Genomic DNA, 21,341 nt, shown 5'->3' with positions numbered 1-21,341 from the left:
GCATGTCTCCCCGCTTGCCGCGAGCCAGCGCGCGCGGTGTGGTAACCGTACCGGATCCTAGCCCACACATGCCGGATAGTGATCCGCTCTATGGCAACATCATCCGGAAAATCAGGTGAAAAGGAGCCCTACGCCCATGGTATGTGCGAGCTTCTCCATGGTCTGAAAGCTCGCTTCAGTACAAGGAAGTCCCAACAGTAGAATAAACTATGTCATTGCTCGAGAGCCGAACCGTTCCTCTGTGGATCGGCAATGAGGCTGTCTTGTCGGGCATTACGTTCCCTGTAACCAACAGTGCTACCGGTGAGTCCCTAACGGCACACGGCGCTACACCAGAGGTTGTTCAGAATGCAGTGGACAGTAGCTACCAAGCCTTTAACACCTGGAAGCGGAGTAGTCCATGGCAGCGACGGGAGCTGCTCACCAGGGCGGCGAATCTGCTACGAGAGCGTCGAGAAGAAGCGGCAGCTATCTTACGGGCAAGTACAGCCACCACTACAAAGGCTGCACATGTTCATATAGGACTCTAATTGCTTTTATTACGTGCTTACTATAGGTCGAGACTCCAATTGACGATTTCATGGTCCATCAGATTAATATTCAGACCAGTATCGACCTCTTGGAAGAACTAGCGGGTCAGATCATGCACACCACGGATGCTATCGTCCAGCCCAGTAAGCAATCAGACGACATGCTGGCTATGGTCTTCCGAGAACCTCAAGGTGTTCAAGTCGGCATTGCGCCCTGGAACGCCTCATTATTTCTTGGTATGCGGGCAGTAGCAACGCCCATCGCTTGCGGCAACACGGCGATTCTCAAGGCATCAGAGAAGACCCCAATGGCTCATCACTTCATCGGCCGGCTTTTTCACGACGCAGGCTTCCCAGCGGGTGTCCTCAACGTCATACAGCATTCCCAGGAAGACGCTGTATCGATTGTGAACGCCCTCGTCTCGGACAGCCGTGTACGGAAGATTAATTTCACAGGCAGCACGGCCGTGGGCAAGATTATCGCAGCCAACGCTGCAAAGCACTGCAAACCAGTTTTACTAGAACTAGGCGGCAAGTCTGCACAGCTCGTGCTAGAGGATGCTGATCTCGACAAGGCAGCGCAGGCAGCAGCTATTGGGGCTTTCACACACGTGCGTCGGCTTGTATCCCGTTCCTTCGCCAGACAAGACTAACATAGGTACGCAGCATGGCCAAGTATGTATGTCGACGGAGCGGATCCTTGTAAGTGAAAGCGTCCTCGACAAGTTCTCAGAGAAACTCGCCGCAACTTCGATGCAGTTGAGTGAGAACATTTGCCCTGGGGCTTCAGTCGAACATACATCGAAGGTCACATCACTTCTAGAGGATGCCCGGGCAAAGGGAGCAAAAGTTCTAGGCGGGGGAGAGGGTGCGCATCAGGATGGCTCTTTCTTGACGCCGCGGATACTTGTCAATGTGACTAGAGAGATGAAGATCTGGCATACTGAAACATTTGCCCCAATCGCCCTGCTCATCCCTTTCAGCACAGTCGACGAAGCCGTAGCACTGGCCAATGACACGACGTACGGCTTATCGGCAAGCATCTACACGACCAACATCCCACTAGCTATTGAGATCGGACGGCGTCTTGAGAGCGGTTCAGTTCACATCAACTCTATGACAATCCATGACGAGGCGCACATACCTCACGGGGGCGTCAAGGAGAGCGGTTGGGGCCGATTTGGGGTGCCTTGGGGTAAATATGATCTGATTGTTGCAGACCGTATTTGGAGCCATGCTAACAGAAGCCAGGATTTGCCGAATTTACACAATTAAAAACGATCACCATCACAGATACACATCTGGCAGGCTAAAAGGGAATTTTACGAACAGTAGCTAGCTCAAAATGGGACTCAGTGTAACCCTTACATTAAACATACATCATAGTACTCGTTGTATCTATAGACCTCCCTCCCCAAAGAGTCCTAGATTAGCATTTTTAATAGTCATATGTCTAAATATACTTGCTACATTCGTTTCAATGTTGTCCAATGAGTCCCCCATGGGTGGAGCGACGGGAGTGTTTCCGGCCCGCCAAGTAAACATTAGTACCACAACTCGCTGAGTATATAGCATGCTTCTGCTCCCTAAGCCAATATTTTTCTAGTTGACTAATCCCTGTTTTCTTTTGCTTGAAGTTGCGATAATTTCTATCTTCAAATGGCAGCTCCGAGAAATATCCGTACGAAAGCCTACGTTGTACAGGGTGAAGGCGATCCGTTCACTCTCTGTGATGTTGTCTTAGACGAGGTACAACCAAACGAGGTGCTAGTAGAGATCTGGTACACTGGTATATGCCATACCGTAAGTATACCTGCTTACTTTATTGTCTTCTCGTTCTATTAACCTCGTGTAGGATGTTGTTGTCCAGCATGGCGGCATGCCCCTAGGAGGCTACCCAGTTGTGCTCGGGCACGAGGGAGCTGGCGTTGTGAGGTGTACAGGATCTGCTATCAAGGATAAATCTTTGAAACCAGGAGACAGTGTTCTGCTTTCATTCCACTCCTGTCGCCAATGTAGATTCTGCCTCGAGGGTCGGTGTGGCACATGTCCACACATGACGGAGACCAACTTTGTCCGTCCTGCCCGTCGAGACGCCGGAGCAAAATCACCAATATCACTCCTAGACGGCACAAAGGTTCACGGACAGTTTTTCGGACAGTCATCTATGAGCAAGCTGGCCGTCGTCGCAGAGGCGAGCGTAATCAAGGTTGATGCGAGGCCAGAGGAGCTCCGCACATTACCTCCCTTGGGGTGTGGCTACCTAGCAGGTGCTGGAACTATATTTAACGTGGTAAAACCACAGGTTCAGGACTCTGTAGCCGTTGTGGGCATGGGAGCCGTTGGCATTGCGGCGATGCTGGCTGCAAAATCTCTCGGCGTACAACAAGTCATTGCTATCGATGTTGTTGAAGCCAAGTTGAAGGTGTCATCCTCTCTAGGGGCAACACATATTGTCAACTCGGCAGCAGAGCCAGATTTGCAGACCGCGCTGCACGCCATTATCCCGGGTGGTCCAAACAGCATTATAGACACAACTGGTTTGGTCGGAGTCCTCGAGGCTTCAGTGAAAGCACTCGCTCATGGCGGAACGTTGGCTCTAGTGGGAGTTCCCGCTCCAACTGCAACCATGCGACTCAATGCGCTAGATTTGCTGCTGTCGTGTAAACGAGTAATTGGTGTCATTGAGGGAGCCGCCGATCCGCATATTGTATTGACTTCCTTCCCTTTACTCTCACATTTGTAGGTTTGCTAACCTTTCGACCTACAGCTAATTCCTAGGCTTCTCGAGCTCTACCGCGATGGAAAATTTCCCGTCGACTGCTTGGCAAAGGTTTATCCAGCGGAGCAACTTGACAAGGCAATCACGGACCTTGAATCGGGACTGGTAAGTGCTACAACTTAGAAAAGAATTCGGATTATTAATGAGTCTTAGATTGTCAAGCCGATCTTGTCATGGGAGGATTTGAACTGAAGATGATGATCTGGTTACCGCTAACTCATTTTCCGTTGTACATACAAGCAAGTTTAAGGAAGAACAAATTGTACACACCTTTTTCATAAGATCTAAAAAATCACAATACACTTAGTACATATTGAAACCGTTTTAGAATAATTCCATTTATTGTAAACATAATTGTCCGAAACGGGTCAGAACTATACCGGAAGCCATGCGGATATGCCGTAGATTGACCCACATGCGGCATGACTTCCGTCTATGTATACATGACGTCTGGGCGATATAAGGTGCCTTTTTATAAATTAATTTGAACAGTATTTGCGCTTATTGTAATTTTACCCATGGCTTCCGCTATTGCTCGTGCCGGATTGTTGGCAGGCAAGGTGTCTGTAATTACAGGAGCCTCGTCTGGCTTGGGGCAAGCCATGGCACTGGAGTTTGCCAAGCAGGGCGCTACTGTCGTCTGTGCCGACCAAACACCTGGCCCCAACGGAAACAAGAACCAACTCACGCATGAAATAATATGTGATCGAGGGGGTAAGGCGATCTTTATCTCGACAAATGTCGCAGACGAGAGTGACATGTTGAAGCTCATCCGGGATTCAGCGAATCAGTTCGGCCGGATTGACATGTGAGTTCTGCAACATATAGTCAAGTCATTATATTTAGAAGCTGATATTATGTAGAATGGTTAACAATGCTGGCATTGCCCCAGAGGCTTCTGAGCCGCGACCCATCTGGGGGACATCATTACAAACGTTCGAACGAACTTGGGGAGTCAACATGCGCGGTGTCTTTCTCGGGTGCAAATATGCTGGTAGTCAGATGATGCGCCAAGAGAGAAATCGTGGAGATGGGAGGGCTGGCACTATTATCAACATCGGATCAATACTCGGCGTGTTGGGTAAACCGGGCACGCCTGCTTATTCGGCCACCAAGGGGGCCGTAATCGCCTTTACACGAGCAGTAGCTATGGACTATGCTCCCCACGGCATACACTGCAATTCGATTCTCCCGGGATGTACGTATGGTCATCACAAGGGCTTATAGTATCAACGCTAACTCAACCCAATTCCTTAGTCACACGGACTCCAATGATCTCAGCTATGACAGAAAACGTCGAAATCGAGCGAGAAATGGCACAGCGGCATCCTCTCAAGCGACTTGGAGAACCACAAGATATCGCAAGCGCTGCTGTGTTCCTGGCCAGCAACATGTCGGATGGGATTACCGGCCTGAATTTGTCTGTGGATGGTGGGTTACATAGTCAACTAAGCTTGTGACCCTTATTATTAGGTAACCGTATTGGGCTGGATAGCAGTTATAACACTTAGAGCATCATCTATTAAGTTGAAAATGCGGCCAATTCATGTCGTTCTAGTAATTTTCAAGTTCATTCATATTTATAAGACCAAGTGCTGTCTATTTGTCTGATGATTCTGCCTTAATGCCTTCGTATACTTTGGATTCTATCCCCATCCAAAGCTCGACAACCTTGGGGTCAGCAAACGGCAGAATTTGTGATGCGACGATGCCGGCAATGCCCTGTTGCCGATCACACCACCAAAACGCGTTGGAAAGACCGGACCATTGGCCCGTCTTCTCAGAGCGGCCGGTCGGACCGGGAGTAATCATGAAGCCCAGTCCCCAACCTTGCGGCGTCGGCGGCGGGCAAGGTGGATAGAAAGCCTCGGCCACATAGACTAGCTCCGGCTTTACAGCAGGTAAGTGACGGCGGGCAAAGTTTGGCAGCCATGTTAGCTGGTTGGTAAACATGGCTTCAACGGTAGCAGGTGCAAGTATCGCCTTGCCTAAATGAGATCTACCGTCTCGCAGCAACATGGCAAGGATTTCTAAGACAAGGTTTAACACAGTTATAGCCAGCAATGATTTGCGTAGAACATACTTCCAAATTCTCGGGTGCTCCCAAAAAGTCCTGCGCCGCCGCTATGGAAGCTGTGGGCTGCGTCTGCCTCCAACGGGCGGCTGAGAGGAGGTGTGCGAGGAGAAAGGTGGCCCTCTTGGTCGCGTTGCCACATGCCAACGAGTCTCTCTCTCATCTCTAATGAGGGGGCCATAGTCAAGTTGCGTATGCCCAGAGGAATAAATATGTGGCGCTGCATGTAATCACCTAATTTCATGCCCGTAACACGCTCAATGGCTACGCCAGCCCAGTCCATGGAGATCTTACATACGGCTTAGCATGAGAGTACCAAAGAATATACGGCGAACATACCTACACCATACTCAAATGTTTCTCCTGGTTGGTTGACAAGAGGTTGTAGAATGTCATCCATGTGCCCGGAAAATTCGTTAAAATTGACTCCGTCAGCGCGATATGCCTTAGAGTACGCCTGAAGCTTGGTATTTAAAAAAGAGTACCCGAATCCAGCTATTGTTGATTGTCAGAATTGTCACGGCTCTCTATACACTAGCTTATGACAAAATACCTGTATGAGTCAACAACATCCGCAGCGTGATGCGGGACCGCGCCGGCTCTAGAGTGCCATTCTCCTGCACAACCTTGAGATTTACAAGCTCTGGGCATAGACCTTCCAACTGGTCTGCATCATCGAGACGGAGAACTGAGGCCTCGACGAGTTGCATGCAAGCAATACTGGTGACGAGCTTTGTACACGACGCCAACCAGTAAATATCGTTACGGTCCTCGCAATCCTTTCCTCCAAATGAAGCCGTCGCGGAGTGCACAAAGAGTTCTGGTTGAGAACTGGTACCAACAACAACGGTACTGGCACAGGGCACGCCGGTTGGTTGCCCCGTGGAGGCGATATCGAGAAGGCTGCGTATATCAGCCGCAGCCTGCTCAGAGAGAGAAAAGCTCGCCATTCTGATACTTTAGTGTACCTGTATATGCATTGGACATCTATTACAGCTCATACCACCATATAATAACCTTTTTAAATCTTTTACAGTATTTTCTGTAGATAGATGATACCTTTGTCGGGAGAGGGCCATAATGGGCGGGTAGGGGTCCCGGAAGCCGGGTTCTGGATGCTCCACCCCCGGATGCAGATCCGGTGCCGGCTTCGAGTATGGTGCAATGCAAATGTCCCTTAGTGTTGAGGAGCAGCCATCTCTACTCCGTACAATCTGTCTGAAAAGGACGTCATACGATACTTCAATAATCTTTGTGCACCTTACGAAGCGGTCGAAACAGCGAGACGGCGTCATGGCTGAACAAGTCGATGTACTCATTTGTGGCAGCGGATCTGCGGGGCTTTGCGCGGCTGTCTGGCTGGCACGATGCGGCATCAACTACAAGATCGTGGAGCGCCGAGCTGGCCCGCTTGAGAATGGCCAAGCAGACGGTGTGCAGTGTCGAACCGTGGAGATATTTGAAAGCTTTGGCATAGCCGAGGACCTCCTCAAAGAGGCCTATCATGTGCTCGAGGTTGCTTTTTGGGCGACAGAGGGCGAGGGTATCAAACGTACTCACTACGCTGCCGACACGGAGCCTGGCTTGAGCCACCAGCCTCATGTCATCCTGAATCAGGCAAGGATAAATGGCATGCTAATCGAAGAGATACAGCGCGTGTCCGGAAGCGTGGAGATTGAGTACGGATGCGACGTACAGAGCGTGGAAGTTGATGATATCGACCGCGAGGACTCCGCTGCTTGCTACGTTACTACGAGGGCAATTTCCAACGGGCAAGAGAAGGTCTTTCGATCAAAATATGTGCTCGTCAGTTGGCTAGACAATCAATTTTTCGCATTTTACTTCACTGCTAACAATAGGTCAGGCCTGTGATGGAGCTCATAGCGCGGTAAGGAAATCTCTGGGTATTGCTATGGTCGGGGACTCAACGAATGCCATCTGGGGTGTTATGGACCTCCACGCCAGAACAGACTTCCCCGACATCCGAAAGAAGGCAATCATCCACTCACGCGCCGGCAATCTCATGATCATCCCTCGCGAGGGCGACTCCATGATCCGCTTCTACATCGAGCTTGGTGATGCGGTTGTCGGTGACATCACATTAGCTGACTTACAGGAACGGGCGCGTCGAATTTTCCAGCCCTATTCCGTGGAGTTCATGGAGACGGTCTGGTGGTCGGCATACTCGATTGGTCAGCGCCTGGCTGACAACTTTGCCAAGGCTGGCCGTGTCTTTTTGACAGGGGATGCTTGCCATACACATTCGCCAAAGGCTGGACAGGGTATGAATGTGAGCCTACAAGATGGCTACAACATTGGCTGGAAGCTGGCATCAGTTCTCCGGGGCCAATCCTCTCCCCGAACTCTCGAAACATATATTTCAGAACGCCAGAAAACGGCCGCGCAGCTGATCGATTTTGACCGATTCTTCACAAAACTTTTCTCCTCCTCTTACCGACAAGAGAATGGAATTTCTTCCCAGGATTTCAAGGACCAGTTTGTCAAGGCAGGTCGATACACAGCCGGCCAAGGCGTGAGATACGAAGAATCTGTCTTTGTATCTCCAGGCCCAGCTGATGAGAGCCTAGCTCGGAATGTCATCGTTGGAATGCGCTTCCCCAGTGCCCAGGTTGTCCGGTTCTGCGATGCCCGCCCTATGCAATTGGTGGCAGCGCTCCCGGCCGATTCGCGGTGGCATGTCGTTGTGTTTGCTGGGGACATTTTGCAGCAGACAGCAGCCGACAGGCTTATCAAGGTCCGCCGGGTCCCCAAACTTCTTGTAGCGCCGCTCCGCTAACAGAAGCTATTTACATGTAGGCTGCAGCAAAACTACAGAACATCATAGATACCTTTACACCGGATGGTCAGGATGCAAATTCCGTCATTCAAGGAGTGCTTGTGCTTGCGTCCAAGCGTGTCAAGGTCGAGCAGAGCATGATCCCTTATGTCTTCACCCCGATAACAGGCAAATGGAAGATCAAACGTGAGTAATCAGGCTAGCTCTCATATTTCGCAGACTGACATGACCAGATCTCCAAAAAGTCTTTGTGGATGACGAGAGTTACAATTCAGGGCATGGGAAAGCATACGAATCCTACGGCATTCATCCTGAGGGATGCTTGATCATCATTCGCCCAGACCAATGTAAGTTGTCAAATTGTGCATGATAGGGTAGTATACTTGAAATGCGCTAACTCAAGTAGACGTCGCAAAGATTTGCTCTTTAGATAACACAAAGGATGTCCTGAATTTCTTTAGCCAGTTTTTAATCTCTAAAGAATTAAGTTAAGTAAAAGTACTAGAGAATTAGAAGCGTTGGAAAATTTGGGCAATGGAAGAATGTCGATACATTTGATGAAATATGTGCTGTATGCCATACGCTAAAATATTTACATCGCAGGTATTTTATATCCCTGCCAGTTGGGCATCGGATTCGGTACATATCCAATTTTCTGTATATCTATGACTGATTCACTATCTTTCCGTTGCATTTTTCGTAACTTCAATTAGCACCAGTCACATTCCTTGTGACAAGTCACATGGGTCTTCTGAGACTCCCAGGTAGCCGCTTGTCTATGCTGCCTACCTCGTCTGACATACCTTACTGATCCTTGCTTTCAATTGATCACACCGCTGGGAAAAGCCCGCCATTAAAGTAACAAATTGCTAAAGAATAACCACCTCGTTTCTAAAGATAAGCATCATGCTACATACATATCTTTCCGCCCCAAATTTTCACATACCGCCACCGCCAGATTGCCCCTTGGTCTTAGGACAGATCTTGACTGATCCAAAAGACCCTCTTTCGAACCTCGTCATCTGGTTCGTCTAACAACTGAAGTCTCTCGTTTAACACAGTCCCCAGCTGTCTCCATCGACCTTGAGGTTCCCTGCCTCGTGGCTCGACTTCTTGATCAAAAGTTCTCTTTTCAATAGTGGCAGTTCCGAGATCGCTTTCGTCTAACTCTTCAATAGGTTTCTCGATGATATCGAGGTACTCCTGAAGCTTTAAGGGATGCAGAATGTAGTCATGGATCAGGTGTCCAAACTCCTCCTCGTCAGGCTGAGTATCGACCGGGAGAAAATCGCACCGGAGGCATGCCGCAATGGCAGATTGGTGGCTCTTAGCTACCTGTTGTTTGAAGATTGGACTCTCTATTATTTCCCATGCGGTTGCGTAGTTATCATATATGTTTCCTGACCGGTCGCTGCTGTTCATGGTGTCTATTATGACATTATACTCGAGTTCCAGGAGCAGCACACCGAGATCTAAGATGAAAGGGTGGGTGTGGAAAAAGTTCTTCCAGCCGTTGTCATCTAGGTATGCAGATGATTCAGTGGGAGAGATCGCAAAGAATGGTCGGCTTATGTCTACCTCAGCATGGCTCTCCTCGCTGCCAACAATTGGGAGAAAGAAGCAGTCAATGAGCCTCAGGCGACGAGATTCAAGCCAGAAGGTGCCCGATTGCAAAATGAACTCGGCTAATGGTGCTGCTAATAAGATCCTCTCCCTTGAGGATAGCTTTTGGTCTTCTAAAAGCGAACGTAATGACACATAAGACTCTACTTTGCGTGAGGGTCGTTTAGTCAGAGTAAATTGGTGTAATCCAGATTTAAAAGACAGAGAATCTAACGTTGTATAGCTCCATATATTTTCCTCCATCTCTATAGTCTGGTTTATTGTGTCGAAAACTGGTGAAGCTACTGGGGCTGAGAACCTGACAGACTTAGGCGTCTGTTCCGATAGAGAAATATCGTAAAGCAGCCAGTGCACATTCCCGTCGCTACACGGCCGCCCAAAGGCTAGCGTATTAGTGCTCGACGAGTTGGGCTCTTGACAGACACATATCATAGCTTGAGGTGGGTGTATGTTAACTGAAACTTGTGCAGAAGAGCGGCTGACAAGCTATGCCTTGAGTTCGAGAAAACGAATTTGTGTTTCGTCTTCCTAAAAGCGCTCCTGACTCCCACTACCAGCATGCTCAACTGATTGGTCCTTCTCATTCCACGTTATCGGTCTATTGGTACCTTGAAAAGAGTCCTCGGGCGTCATTATTCGATTGGTAATCGCTGAGACGGGTCCTGAGTATGTGATGGAACAATACCTTATTACCGGGGACTATGTCCTTTTGAGGTTGCCTCTACATACGCCAATTGCTGCCGCCGTGATGGGCCCATCTCGTATTTCCCTGTGGACGCATTGAGAGGCGGATACGCGGGGTTAGCAACCAGGATTACTGGACCGAGCGCGAGCTCGATCGGCTTTACCCGAGAACCACAACCCTGTAGTTAACCTAGTCGCTGATCGATACTGTTGATCGATACTGCTGATCAATATCGCTGATCACTACCGCTGATCCCTCCACTACCGCTGATCAATACTGCCGATCGATACCTTTTCGATGCTCGGAAGCAGAACTAGACGATGTGATTTATGCAGCAGCTTGTATCAGTTATCAACAAAGGTAATCTCGTTATCTAATTCCTTTCTGGGGAAATGGCCGTGTCCCGCAACTCCCGCGATGATCATTAGTATAAGAGATTCAGCATTAAGTGAAGAACGAATAGAGCGATGCCTCCCCGATAGAATTAGCAGACGTGCCATCTTAGATATCATGATTGAAAACATTTCGTTTGCTGCTACTTGATTTGCGCATTTTGGATTCGCGTGGCGGAGTCAATTAGAAGATGCCGTGCTTGCCCACATTTCCAAAAAAGAAAAAAATAAAATAAAAAAATTTTTATGCATTAATTAACAGGGCCATCGTTGGAGAGCCAGATATCGGATTTGGTGTGAGCATCTCAGAACAAGTTGAATAGATAGTGAATAGAGTCACCTACAGGCAAGGCCATCGTCTCTCTAAACATGCCATGGCCAAGCCCTTGTCTCCCATCTCAATGTGAGCAATGCAAGAGAATGCCGTAACTTGACTCGCTTGCAGAGCTGTGTACAAGTTACTGGGGATCGAGGTTTATTGACATTAGTTGAGATGAGCCAGTTTCTGGCTGACGACGTACATAGACTTGCTTGCAGACCTTAAACCCGAACGATCCAGTCATACCCAAGGTCTGAAAGCCACCAATAAGGCTATGTAATGAAATCACACTCCGTGAGACTCGCTTTGGTACCCTATAGGGTAGATAATTATATCTGTAAACTTAATTGAACGAATCACGTTGCAATTTCTCATATTGATACCATATTTTTGAGCCTTCTTGAAAACCAGTCCAGACCTAGCATGACCAAAGAAGAGCTGGAGTCAACAATCAAAGAGTCTTCATTCAACCCTGTGAGCCTCTAGAACCAACTGCTCAGAGTTGGCAGGCAATGATCCCCTACTCTATGTGCAGTGACATTGAGACAATTTAAATTTCCTGTCTGTTTCTACGGGAAAACATCTGACATGGCCATTCGCAAACACTCGACTCGCAACTAAGAGACTCGCAACTAAGAGACTCGCAACTAAGATCCGAATAGGCCCCTCAAAAAGCCTTCGAAGTTTGTCAGGCCACACGTTCCATGTGATTTTGAAAAGAGATTGAGGAATATCAGCCGTGGCAAAACACGCGCCGCATCCACGTGTGGCAACGCCAAGGCTTCTATGGAACCTCTGTTCTTCAACACTAGGATCATTGAAATGCAAAAGCCGCATTGCCAAGATACTTGGCCATGTTTGTCGAGCGGCCAATCCACCTAGTAGCGACACACACTGCTACGTTTGTTGCGCATTGTTAGCCGTTCCTTGGCTAGGCATCCACGAGCAAGCAGCATGAGTCGATTCGCCGAAATTCTTGAGCTGCCCGAATCAGATGTTTTTCTCACTGCTATTGGATCCCTATAGCGCCGTGGCTTCAGCAAGGCGGAGCGACCGTCTGACTATAGCCTCGAAATCGGCGGTTGACCCGAACCCGGTCGTGAGAATGCGGCCCACCTCGATCAGCATGGCGCCTGGCACAATGCCCTTGCATCCCTGGCCTCGACACATATCGGGAAATAGATACCATGCGGATGATCCCACAAATGCTGCACCGTTGTGAACACTCTGGGGAATGCCAGCCGAAAAATTGCTGCATATGCGCCTCATCTATCCCACTCCCCTTCGTAAAAAGAGCTCTTCTCCTTTCATCTCCCCTCTAACCCCTTCAACCTCTTTCAGTGTCAACCTGGTTGTTGCTAACGCCGTAATCGTCCTACCCCCGCCTACCGTACCACTGTCACTTCAGGAATATTGATAAAGCTCTGAGCTCTATTGGAGCTTACGCAGGACCGCTCTCTCTGCCCCGCCCACTAGTTGACCATTCAGACTACAGCCTTCCAGGATGGGACAAAACCCGTTAGATGTAAAACGGATTATCTCCTAGTCAGCGCTAAGCTTCTGTGCCTTACTTGATTAAGTGCTTGCATATGAGCAAGGTGAAATTTTTTTGAAACGCTCATTTAAAATAGGACTATACTCTTGCTCAATTAGGTAGGAGTTAGGGCAATATTTTGTCAGTTATGCAAGGGGTAAGCTTACACAGATGCCCATTCAAACTGATCAGTGTCAACTTCAACTAATCGATGTCAACCACCTACCCTTTTATCAAGACGTTGTAAGATACCAAAATAGGAAGATATAGAAGACATCTTATGGAGGAGTAACTGAGGAAACCATTCGTTAAAACAAATCCATATCTGACATATCTGACATATCTGACCTTTCGTAACGTTACTTAATCTGCAAAAAAAGCAGTACGCCCTAAAGCAGTACGCCCTTACCAAATGCGCCGCACTCTACCAAAACTGATTGAAGCCAAAGGACCCTCTTCAAGTGTGCTGAATTATGTAGGATAGGTAGCTTGATCGAGTTGGTAACTACCAAGAGCCTTACCAAGAATGATACCGACTCAATTCTGCAGTCTCCGAAATTAACAGTCTGGGGCTATTCCCCCCTTGCTAGACTAGCTCCTTGCAACGAACCTATGATTTGATGCATAGCCGCCTTCAGACAGTTAGCTGAAGACTCAAGAGCATACTGGTGTTTCACCTTTTTAAGTGGAATATGTCTACGCGCAGACTGACTTCCTGGAACGTAGGATCACGCTATATCGGTAATCTTAACACGGATAGCATGGGGTTCACAGACCTTAATTCCAAGTTAATGAGACTTGACGACAGGGGTTAAATCCCAAAAATAACAAGTGAGACATGTAACAATTGCGAGCGCAGGCACCTTATCATCACACCTACTCAGACTGGTAATGGCATCTCAGAATCACACCTACTCAAAATGGCAATGGCATCTCAGAATAACTTGGTAGACTTGACTAGCTGGGTTCGAATAATATATATAAGACTGAAGACATATCTACTGAAACAATGAAGATCTCTCCCATCAAGCTCATCAGCAGCCACAGACTTTCAAGGCTCTTCGCCAACTGACAATTATCCAAGTCAAACTTCAACAACTATATTTCCCAATGCATCAATCACTCACCACAGTCCTGGCCCTTTGCCTGGCTTCCACCGCCATGGCTATGCCCCATAGCAACTTGTTCACTCGACAGACCTCCCCTGACGGATCTTGCGGTGGTTCCACTGGCTTTGTTTGCGCGACTGGTTTCTGCTGCTCACAGTTTGGTTTCTGCGGTACTGGCCCCGATTTCTGTGGCAGCAGCGGAGGTGGTGGCAGCACCGGCACCTGCTCATGGGCAGGCCACTGCGCTGGTGCTTCATGCAGCACTGAGAATGACTGCTCTGATGACTTGACCTGCAACAACGGTGTCTGCGGCACCGCTGGAAGCGGCGGCAGCACTCCTCCTCCTCCTCCTCCCACCGGCGGCGGCGGCGGCATCACTTGTACCTCCAAGGTATCCTACAGCGGTGATGGCTCAACCGGTGCCGGCTGGCCTGCTCAGAGTGCCTGGGCCAGCTTCGACAACTTGTGGAATGCCAACCTCAACGCCATCAACGGCGCGTGCCAGAACAACGGCTGGGGCGTTGCAAACAACTCTCCTACTGAGACTTCGCAAATCCAGGCCGCTATCCTCAGCATCTCAGCCTCAACCGGTGTCGATTCGCGCTATGTCTTGGCAACAATCATGCAGGAGAGCAAGGGATGTGTGCGTGTTCCCACTACTCAAGGATTCTGGGCCAACCCTGGTTTGATGCAGGACGCCAACGGCACACACACCTGCTGGATCAGCCCGGGTAACGGCATCAACCCCTGCCCCCAAAGCCAAATCCAAGGCATGATCCAGGATGGCACTGGAGGCACTGCATCTGGCTCTGGTCTGCAGCAGCTTCTGGCCAGTCTGGGGACCACTGGAGCCCAGCAAGTCTACCAGGCTGCTCGTCTTTATAACTCAGGCAGCATCCCCTCCAACGGAGACTTGAGCGGACCTGGTGCTACTCCCTCGTACTCCTCGGACATTGCCAACCGTCTGCTTGGCTGTGTTTTCTAATCAAGCAGTATCATACTATCTTGATGAAGAGGCGGTAGTGGTAGGGCAGAAAATATGTTGAGATGTTTCTTTTCAGGACATGTATATATTTTGGAGATGCATTTGTTTTGGAGGTGTACATATGATGAAGATGTATATATTTTGGAGACGTATATATGATGCAGATGTATATATCAAAAAGACGCATTCTATATGACTTTCGTTGAAAAACATTGTGAAGTTTGTTGTAACCTTTAGCTATAATCGTGTGTCCTAGTGATTTTTTAAAATTACATACAAGCCGCTCATGCTAATGAACTTTTTATTGCAATGTGTAGTCAAGGTGTATTACTGTATTGATGAAAGGTCTTGGCCATCTATCCCAAAGTCCGGGGCAAGACTTTTTATATGTACATAAAGTCTACGAGATCCGCAGAGATAGATCAATCTGGGATACCCTGCAGTCAACACTTATAACCGAAGATTCTAGCTAACTTTCGTGCTTCGAATATACTTAAATGAGTAACTAGTGCTAACGATTATGATTGTTAGTTTTACCATTCTGGAAACGATGAGTCTCCGGTTTTGGAATGATGATTCATGTTATTGCAGTACTTGCACCCATTATTAAGGAGATGACCACAGAGCTTTGGATTACCTAGCATCCAATTCAGTGGCCATAACCAGCATTGCAGTTTCGCGAATATGAGAGAAGAGGCTTAACATTATAGCTCACCTGTATCATACCTATGAAAAGAAGTTTTGCTTAAATTTCCGAGGGATTTGTGACATCAATTGCATATATATAACGGCATACTCCCATCAGTAAGGTGCATAGGTAACGGGGAGACGTCACGTGAAATTGATGCGGTGGCTCACGTCAGCCATTTCCTCCGAAGCCATCCGCATCGCACTCTCGTCGACTAACATTTTGTCGTAACCCTCATCTTTGCGCGTCACACCGCGACGGAGCCTGGGTACTTGTAACTAGTCTTATTGCTTCGTAAACAAGGGGAGTATCGAGATTGAGACACAGTTGATACGTCCGTTTTAGGCTATAGCGTTCTAATCTCTCAAAAAATACCCTTGTCATCCTTTTGCATAAGCACCATGCCTCCAGAGAGCCCAGAGCCACTGCAACAGGCTGTGAGCTCATTGAAGCGCAAAAAGAAGCCCGTTCGCCGTGATATGGAGAAGAGACGTCAACAGAATGTTCAAGCCCAGAAGAAGTATCGTGAGTGCCTCTCTTCCGTACCAATGGGCCAATGTTGTGAATCCATGGGTGATAATCACAAGGGTAACTAACAAATGAAATGATGTGTAATAATTCAGGAGAAAAACAACGTCAGCGACTGGAGACTCTCAAGGCAATTGCCGCATCTGCTAGACAGAACTATGTAAATGAGAGACCGTTTTCGCAAACAAGTCCGTCCGAAGTGGCGATGCAAAGCGACAACAGCAGCTCAATAGATCATGGTATTTCGACGTCATCTGCATCCCATCAAGGATCCTCGACAGAACGCCGACCACTCAATTCACAGCCTGAAAGCACCTCATTATCCCAAAGTACGGGAGACTCTCACCCAGCATTTAGCTCTGTTATCGTTCCAAATGAATGTCAATCCACCATCTTACAGACAAACGACAAACCCTCGCTTTTCGGTATCGGAAACATCCACTCCATCTCCAGCCCACCCGCTTCGACACCTGGAGAATGGCAACTCCAGACTTCACCATCCAATACTACGCACTCCCATCCTCCCTCACCAACCTGGGACTCATGCACGCATGTCAGCTCTTCATTTCTCATACGTGACAAGACCAGGCAAACGTTTAGCCCATATTGGACTACAACAATTGAATGCGGCTGCTTAATACCACACGTACAACTACGTTCGAGAGACCCCTTTTCCCACAGCGACACGCATATTATCAGCTTCGGCGCTGATGGAATGGCCACGGATTCATGCACGAGCAGCAGTATCCACATTGAGCGAGTATGCATCGCTGCGGCGCTGTATACACTCGTGAAGTATATGGGCATTGGGGAGGAGACTTTCTGTGCGGATGACTCGCTCTCGCCTTTCTACCGGCCTAGCTTAGAATTTGCTGATGACGCCACACGGAATCGGACAATTGGAATGATACAACAAATGTACAAGACCTTGAAGCCGGACCTGAGACCAAGTGCGGAGCAGATCTTGGTAAAGCATCATCCCTATATTGACATTCTGCCCTTCCCAACATTGCGGAGGAATCTTATTATGCATCAGAAAGAAATCGACGAAGACGAATTTTTGAACGATACACTGACTGGTTTGATATGTTGGGGTGGCGTGGGCAAGGTAAGGAATGATACGGATAATGTGACGGGGCATGCGGCTGCGGAAACGGCATGGGATGCGCGGAGTTGGGAGGCCAAGGTGTGGTTTTTGAGGAAGTATTGGTGTCTCCTTGGTAGGGAAGATGGTGAGCTTGTCAGGCAAAGTGAGTGGTGGCGTAGTGTTAGGGGAGAGGAACTCAAGTTAGATCTAGTCGAGTTGAAAAGTTGATCTGGAGAAGGACCTGGAATTGAGTGTCGATTTTGTATGATGGGTCGGTGCCGAATCCGGTATGCGATTGACAGGGCTTGTTGAACTTCCCTTCTTTAGGGGCAATAGATGCTCTCATTTGTATTCGCTAGTAATAATAATAGAGGAAAGCAAATCTGAACGCAACATGGTCTCACTCTGGTGCGGAGTTTTAGGAAATCTCCCAATTACACACCGAGAACAAGACCCCCATTCGGCCCATGACCCGAATCAAATCCAGCGCGTGTTTACATCAAATACTGCACCGATCACTTTTGGCAAAGCCAATTTCAAGAATGACATTCACCTCACTCTTTCCACTCGTCTCTACCCAGCCTTACAATATCCGATTGTTCTAACACCCAAAACTTCGCAGGAGCTTTCCCCTCTTCCACCATCCTCACAGCAGCCACTGCAGCTCTCCCGATAATCGTTTGGTCTTGTGCTACAGAAACTCATCAGTCTTGGTCCTCCTAGTTTAGAATGTCAAATCCACAAAGACATACCCCACTTGTCCTGGAATCCTTGTCCAAGTTTCTTCATCCCATGAAAGATATCCTCCAGCCACCTATTCTTTGGGTTTTCTCTTCCCAGAATCATCCCTGGTCTCAAAATTATGGCATTCTCAAAGTCCAATTCTTTAATATGTTTCTCGACACCCCTCTTCATTTTGGCATAAGGAGCCAGGGCAAATGGGCTCAGCGCCCCGCTTGTCCCTGCGCTTGAACAGTAGACATACGTCTTAACAGCTGCTGCTTTTGCCGCTTTTGCATTTTCTACACATAAATCGTGGTCAATTGCCCATTGCGCAGCGACAGAGCCTGCGCTGCCGATCGTGGTGCCGACGGCGTTGAAGACCACTGAGGGGACCAAAGGGAGCGTGGCGATTAAAGGACCCCATTCTGTGGTGTCGGTTTCGATGATGGATTGAAGTTTGGGGTCTTGTGTTGGCGGAGCGCGACGGGAGATAGTTGTGACGGACGTGCAAGTAGCAGAGGAGAGGAGGGTAGCGAGGATTTGGGAGCCCACTGCGCCGGTGGAACCAAAGATCAGGGCGGTTGTCATAATGATGTGAATGTTAAGTGATATTGGGGGATATATAATGAGAGATTTGGGAGGGAAGCTTGAAACTTTTTAGGGTTATAAAGAACCTTTAAATAGCCCAGCGTAAAAGTGGCTGACGTTAAGTCATGTTGCTCCTGTATAAAATAAATTGCCTACGGAGTAGCTACGCGGTCTTCAATTATCCCGTCACGGCGGATAAGCCAACAGGGCACAACATTTATAGTCGCATTTATTATAACTATCTATTAACAATATAGCCCGCTAATCTTATGCGATCAATGTTAGACACATTTTATCAAGTTACAAGCAGTTGTCATTATATGTTACTGTTGGACCATGACTGTTCATCCTCTCAAGCTGCACCTCCACTGGCAATAGCCGCTGTATTCAACTTGTTCCATCGCTGGAACAATACAATGGTAATAAAAGCAATCCCTGACGACGCAATGCCAATCGCAAACGCGGCTTTGAGACCCTGCATGTAGGCTACCAAAATCCCAGGAATTTGGTCCTCCGAAAACACTTTTCGCAAATCCGTCGCGCCGGTGCTCACCACGAGGGCCGCATTGACTCCCTGTGCTGTCTTGGGAAGATTGTTGATCATGACGTTAACAAAGCCAGCTTGGGCAGCAGAAACCATCCCTGCACCACCAAGCGTCTGAAGAAATAACAGCATGGCTGTCACTTCTGCGAGATCTATGGCCGGAGCTGTAGCTTGTACCGTGATAATGGCGATCTGGGACGCGATACCCCAGCCAACACCACCGATGATCTGGTAGCCGATTCATTTGCCTTCAGAGGTACCAATATCCAAAGTGTAAAGCAAACCTGTACATATCGTCGACAGGTCAGTCCCCGCAACGATAATCGGCGCCGCAATACCAGTGGCAGAGATGTAAGCACCGCTGCAAAGCATGGAGATGACAACAGCGACGATGAGGGGCAGGTTTCTAACACCACTTGACTGGGCACTCGCGTTGTCAATACTCTGGAAGTATATTGGTAGGTAATATAGAACCAAGTAGTACGCGCCAGAGTAGAAGAATGAAAGGACTGATTCGACTATGTAAACTCTCTGCTTCGCAAGGCGGAACGAAAACATAGCTGTGGCTTTCTGGAACCATTCCCATAGTATAAATGAGCCCACGATTACCGCACTGCCAACCAAGAGGCCTATCTCGTGTGCAGAGTCCCAGGGAAACTTGGTACCACCGTCCTGTGCGGCGAGGAGATAGCATACCACGAAGGCGATCACGAGAGCGGCGCCTACGGGGTCCATATGGAGGAGCTTCTCGCGCAGGGTTGCCACCTGTGGCTTTGCAGTGCTGGGGGCCTTGATGAAGACTAAAATGATGAACGCGGATATTGCACCAATGGGTAGGTTGATGTAGAAGCACCATCGCCATGATACCTTATCTGAGAATGCGCCTCCGATCAGGGGCCCAACAGCTGCCGCAACGCCGTAGCTCGTTCCAACGATCCCAGTGAACATCGGCCGGTTTTTTGGCGACGCAGAGAATCCGATGATGGTATACGAACCAGAGCCAATGCCTGCAGCGCCCACGCCCGCAAACGCACGCCCGACGATGAGGGCAGTGCTGCTCGGCGCAACAGCACAAATCAAAGATCCAAGCTCAAATATGAAGATGGCGATGAGGTAGCTAGTTTTTAGTGGAAAGTATTTATAGATTTTGCCCCAGGCGCTCTGAAAGCCGCCCATGGTCATGAAGAAGGCGGAGCTGTACCAGGCAATATCCGAGAGCCCGTTGAACTGGTCAGTGATTTTGGGGATTGCAGTCGCGACAATTGTCAGATCGAGGGAGACGAGAAAGATGGCGAGCGCAAGCGCAGTGATGATGGCGACGAGACGAGAACCCGTGGGATATTCCGAGTTATCAAGCTCGGCGTCTTGCGAGGTCGGAGTTTCCACGCTTGAACCCATCTCTTTGTCGCTGATTCTTTGGTCACTAGAGTCTTTCTCGTCGATTGTATTTACCACTGCCAATGAAGCATGTCTTTGCTCCGAAGCGACGTCGCCCTTTGAGTCAAGAGATGCCATGTGGATTGATATGTTGCCTGTCTAGCTCTAGCAAATGCAGCTCAACGAAGAGAGCTTCTCTGTATTTCGTGAAAAATCAGAAGCTAACAGTCCAAGCAGAGTTAGAAGGAAGCGCAGGTATTAATTAAACAAAATCCAAGAGCAAAGACTGCCCACCGGGATGATGCTACTCACCTCCGTTGGCTGAGTGAGTGTATTAATGGCTGATGAGGGCCATAGACGCCGCGGAAAGTATCCTTGTACTCGCAAATGGCTTTATCAGCCATTTTCATCATGGCTCTCTCAGTCTGCATTATTTGGAACGCGTCGTTGATACCAGCCATTCGTCGTATGACTCCCTCAGTCGGCATTATGTCCAGCATGTGGCTGATGTCAGCCAAAAATCCGTAAACTGTATAGAGTTCATGCGGACAGGCTAACGGGCCGACGGGCTAACAGCGAGTGGGTGGCGCTCGGGAAGATCCGATGAGCAGTGCCGTAATTGCTCTTCTCCTGTGGAGGGGGCACCAGGTGCTGAGAGAATCAACGTCAGCCGCTTTAGAAATAACCCCTGATCACAAATGCCAAGGCGGAGATTGCTCGAAGAAGCTCAGCACTTGTTGAATCTTTATTGCAGGAGCGGCAATTCGCCGAAAGATAATGTTTTCCTTGGACTGAATGCTTTCCATATGCGGCCTGCTGCTGTGCTGACGGCATGCTCGTTGGCCGTCGCTCATAGCGCATGATGCGAAATGGCTGACGAGTAATGGCGAGTGAGCCAAAGTCCCAGAAACTAAGGCATAGATAGTTATCGCACTTGTATTTAAGTGGAATTATGGGCAATTTTTGTTCAATCTCC

At 48.6% G+C, this 21,341-nt stretch overlaps 10 protein-coding genes across 10 annotated transcripts; 6 read left to right on the top strand and 4 right to left on the bottom strand.

Annotated features, from left to right (window-relative positions):
* Positions 1 to 209: 209 nt before the first annotated feature.
* On the top strand, positions 210 to 1,926 carry M431DRAFT_525869 (hypothetical protein; the record flags this gene model as incomplete). The annotated part of the gene is made up of 4 exons (XM_024920641.1): positions 210 to 479; positions 557 to 1,141; positions 1,197 to 1,725; positions 1,782 to 1,926. 4 exons carry the CDS (start codon positions 210 to 212, stop codon positions 1,841 to 1,843), a joined length of 1,446 nt encoding a protein of 481 aa, XP_024767539.1. The 3' UTR covers positions 1,844 to 1,926.
* Positions 1,927 to 2,189: 263 nt separating this feature from the next.
* M431DRAFT_101310 (hypothetical protein) lies at positions 2,190 to 3,504 on the top strand (the record flags this gene model as incomplete). The annotated part of the gene is made up of 4 exons (XM_024911316.1): positions 2,190 to 2,333; positions 2,386 to 3,240; positions 3,301 to 3,417; positions 3,466 to 3,504. 4 exons carry the CDS (start codon positions 2,190 to 2,192, stop codon positions 3,502 to 3,504), a joined length of 1,155 nt encoding a protein of 384 aa, XP_024767538.1.
* Positions 3,505 to 3,830: 326 nt separating this feature from the next.
* On the top strand, positions 3,831 to 4,772 carry M431DRAFT_11392 (hypothetical protein; the record flags this gene model as incomplete). The annotated part of the gene is made up of 3 exons (XM_024911890.1): positions 3,831 to 4,120; positions 4,176 to 4,510; positions 4,570 to 4,772. 3 exons carry the CDS (start codon positions 3,831 to 3,833, stop codon positions 4,770 to 4,772), a joined length of 828 nt encoding a protein of 275 aa, XP_024767537.1.
* A 139-nt stretch (positions 4,773 to 4,911) lies between these two features.
* M431DRAFT_525868 (hypothetical protein) lies at positions 4,912 to 6,336 on the bottom strand (the record flags this gene model as incomplete). Its single annotated transcript, XM_024920640.1, has 4 exons — positions 4,912 to 5,342; positions 5,396 to 5,675; positions 5,730 to 5,881; positions 5,940 to 6,336. 4 exons carry the CDS (start codon positions 6,334 to 6,336, stop codon positions 4,912 to 4,914), a joined length of 1,260 nt encoding a protein of 419 aa, XP_024767536.1.
* A 343-nt stretch (positions 6,337 to 6,679) lies between these two features.
* On the top strand, positions 6,680 to 8,675 carry M431DRAFT_11390 (hypothetical protein; the record flags this gene model as incomplete). The annotated part of the gene is made up of 5 exons (XM_024911888.1): positions 6,680 to 7,192; positions 7,251 to 8,141; positions 8,204 to 8,369; positions 8,417 to 8,530; positions 8,590 to 8,675. The coding sequence occupies 5 exons, from the start codon at positions 6,680 to 6,682 to the stop codon at positions 8,673 to 8,675; spliced, it is 1,770 nt and encodes a 589-aa protein (XP_024767535.1).
* Positions 8,676 to 9,155: 480 nt separating this feature from the next.
* On the bottom strand, positions 9,156 to 10,238 carry M431DRAFT_488204 (hypothetical protein; the record flags this gene model as incomplete). The annotated part of the gene is made up of 1 exon (XM_024916539.1): positions 9,156 to 10,238. One exon carries the CDS (start codon positions 10,236 to 10,238, stop codon positions 9,156 to 9,158), a length of 1,083 nt encoding a protein of 360 aa, XP_024767534.1.
* A 4,004-nt stretch (positions 10,239 to 14,242) lies between these two features.
* On the top strand, positions 14,243 to 14,830 carry M431DRAFT_43497 (hypothetical protein; the record flags this gene model as incomplete). The annotated part of the gene is made up of 1 exon (XM_024915136.1): positions 14,243 to 14,830. A coding segment is annotated over one exon (588 nt), but the record flags the coding sequence as incomplete, so codon positions are not given.
* A 1,089-nt stretch (positions 14,831 to 15,919) lies between these two features.
* On the top strand, positions 15,920 to 17,361 carry M431DRAFT_101334 (hypothetical protein; the record flags this gene model as incomplete). The annotated part of the gene is made up of 3 exons (XM_024911318.1): positions 15,920 to 16,091; positions 16,142 to 16,295; positions 16,404 to 17,361. The coding sequence occupies 3 exons, from the start codon at positions 15,920 to 15,922 to the stop codon at positions 17,359 to 17,361; spliced, it is 1,284 nt and encodes a 427-aa protein (XP_024767532.1).
* Positions 17,362 to 17,573: 212 nt separating this feature from the next.
* On the bottom strand, positions 17,574 to 18,611 carry M431DRAFT_514143 (hypothetical protein). Its single transcript, XM_024920159.1, has 2 exons — positions 17,886 to 18,611; positions 17,574 to 17,824 (listed from the first exon to the last, which is right to left on the bottom strand). The coding sequence occupies exons 1-2, from the start codon at positions 18,442 to 18,444 to the stop codon at positions 17,688 to 17,690; spliced, it is 696 nt and encodes a 231-aa protein (XP_024767531.1). The 5' UTR covers positions 18,445 to 18,611; the 3' UTR covers positions 17,574 to 17,687.
* Positions 18,612 to 18,769: 158 nt separating this feature from the next.
* Positions 18,770 to 20,503, bottom strand: M431DRAFT_536000 (hypothetical protein; the record flags this gene model as incomplete). The annotated part of the gene is made up of 2 exons (XM_024920978.1): positions 18,770 to 19,152; positions 19,273 to 20,503. 2 exons carry the CDS (start codon positions 20,501 to 20,503, stop codon positions 18,797 to 18,799), a joined length of 1,587 nt encoding a protein of 528 aa, XP_024767530.1. The 3' UTR covers positions 18,770 to 18,796.
* Positions 20,504 to 21,341: the final 838 nt, after the last annotated feature.

Source organism: Trichoderma harzianum, assembly GCF_003025095.1.
Source record: "Trichoderma harzianum CBS 226.95 unplaced genomic scaffold M431scaffold_32, whole genome shotgun sequence".
NCBI lineage: Eukaryota > Fungi > Ascomycota > Sordariomycetes > Hypocreales > Hypocreaceae > Trichoderma > Trichoderma harzianum.
The sequence above is the reverse complement of the archived record's forward strand: the minus strand, read 5'-3'. Positions and strand labels throughout refer to the sequence as shown.

Excerpts from the sequence above, each read along its gene's own strand:
- M431DRAFT_514143 (XM_024920159.1), bottom strand. The coding sequence starts at position 18,444 with ATGACAACCGCCCTGATCTTTGGTTCCACCGGCGCAGTGGGCTCCCAA. Across the intron at positions 17,825-17,885 it reads AGGATTCCAGGACAAGTGGG|CACAAGACCAAACGATTATC; the intron begins GTATGTCTTTGT and ends GAGTTTCTGTAG.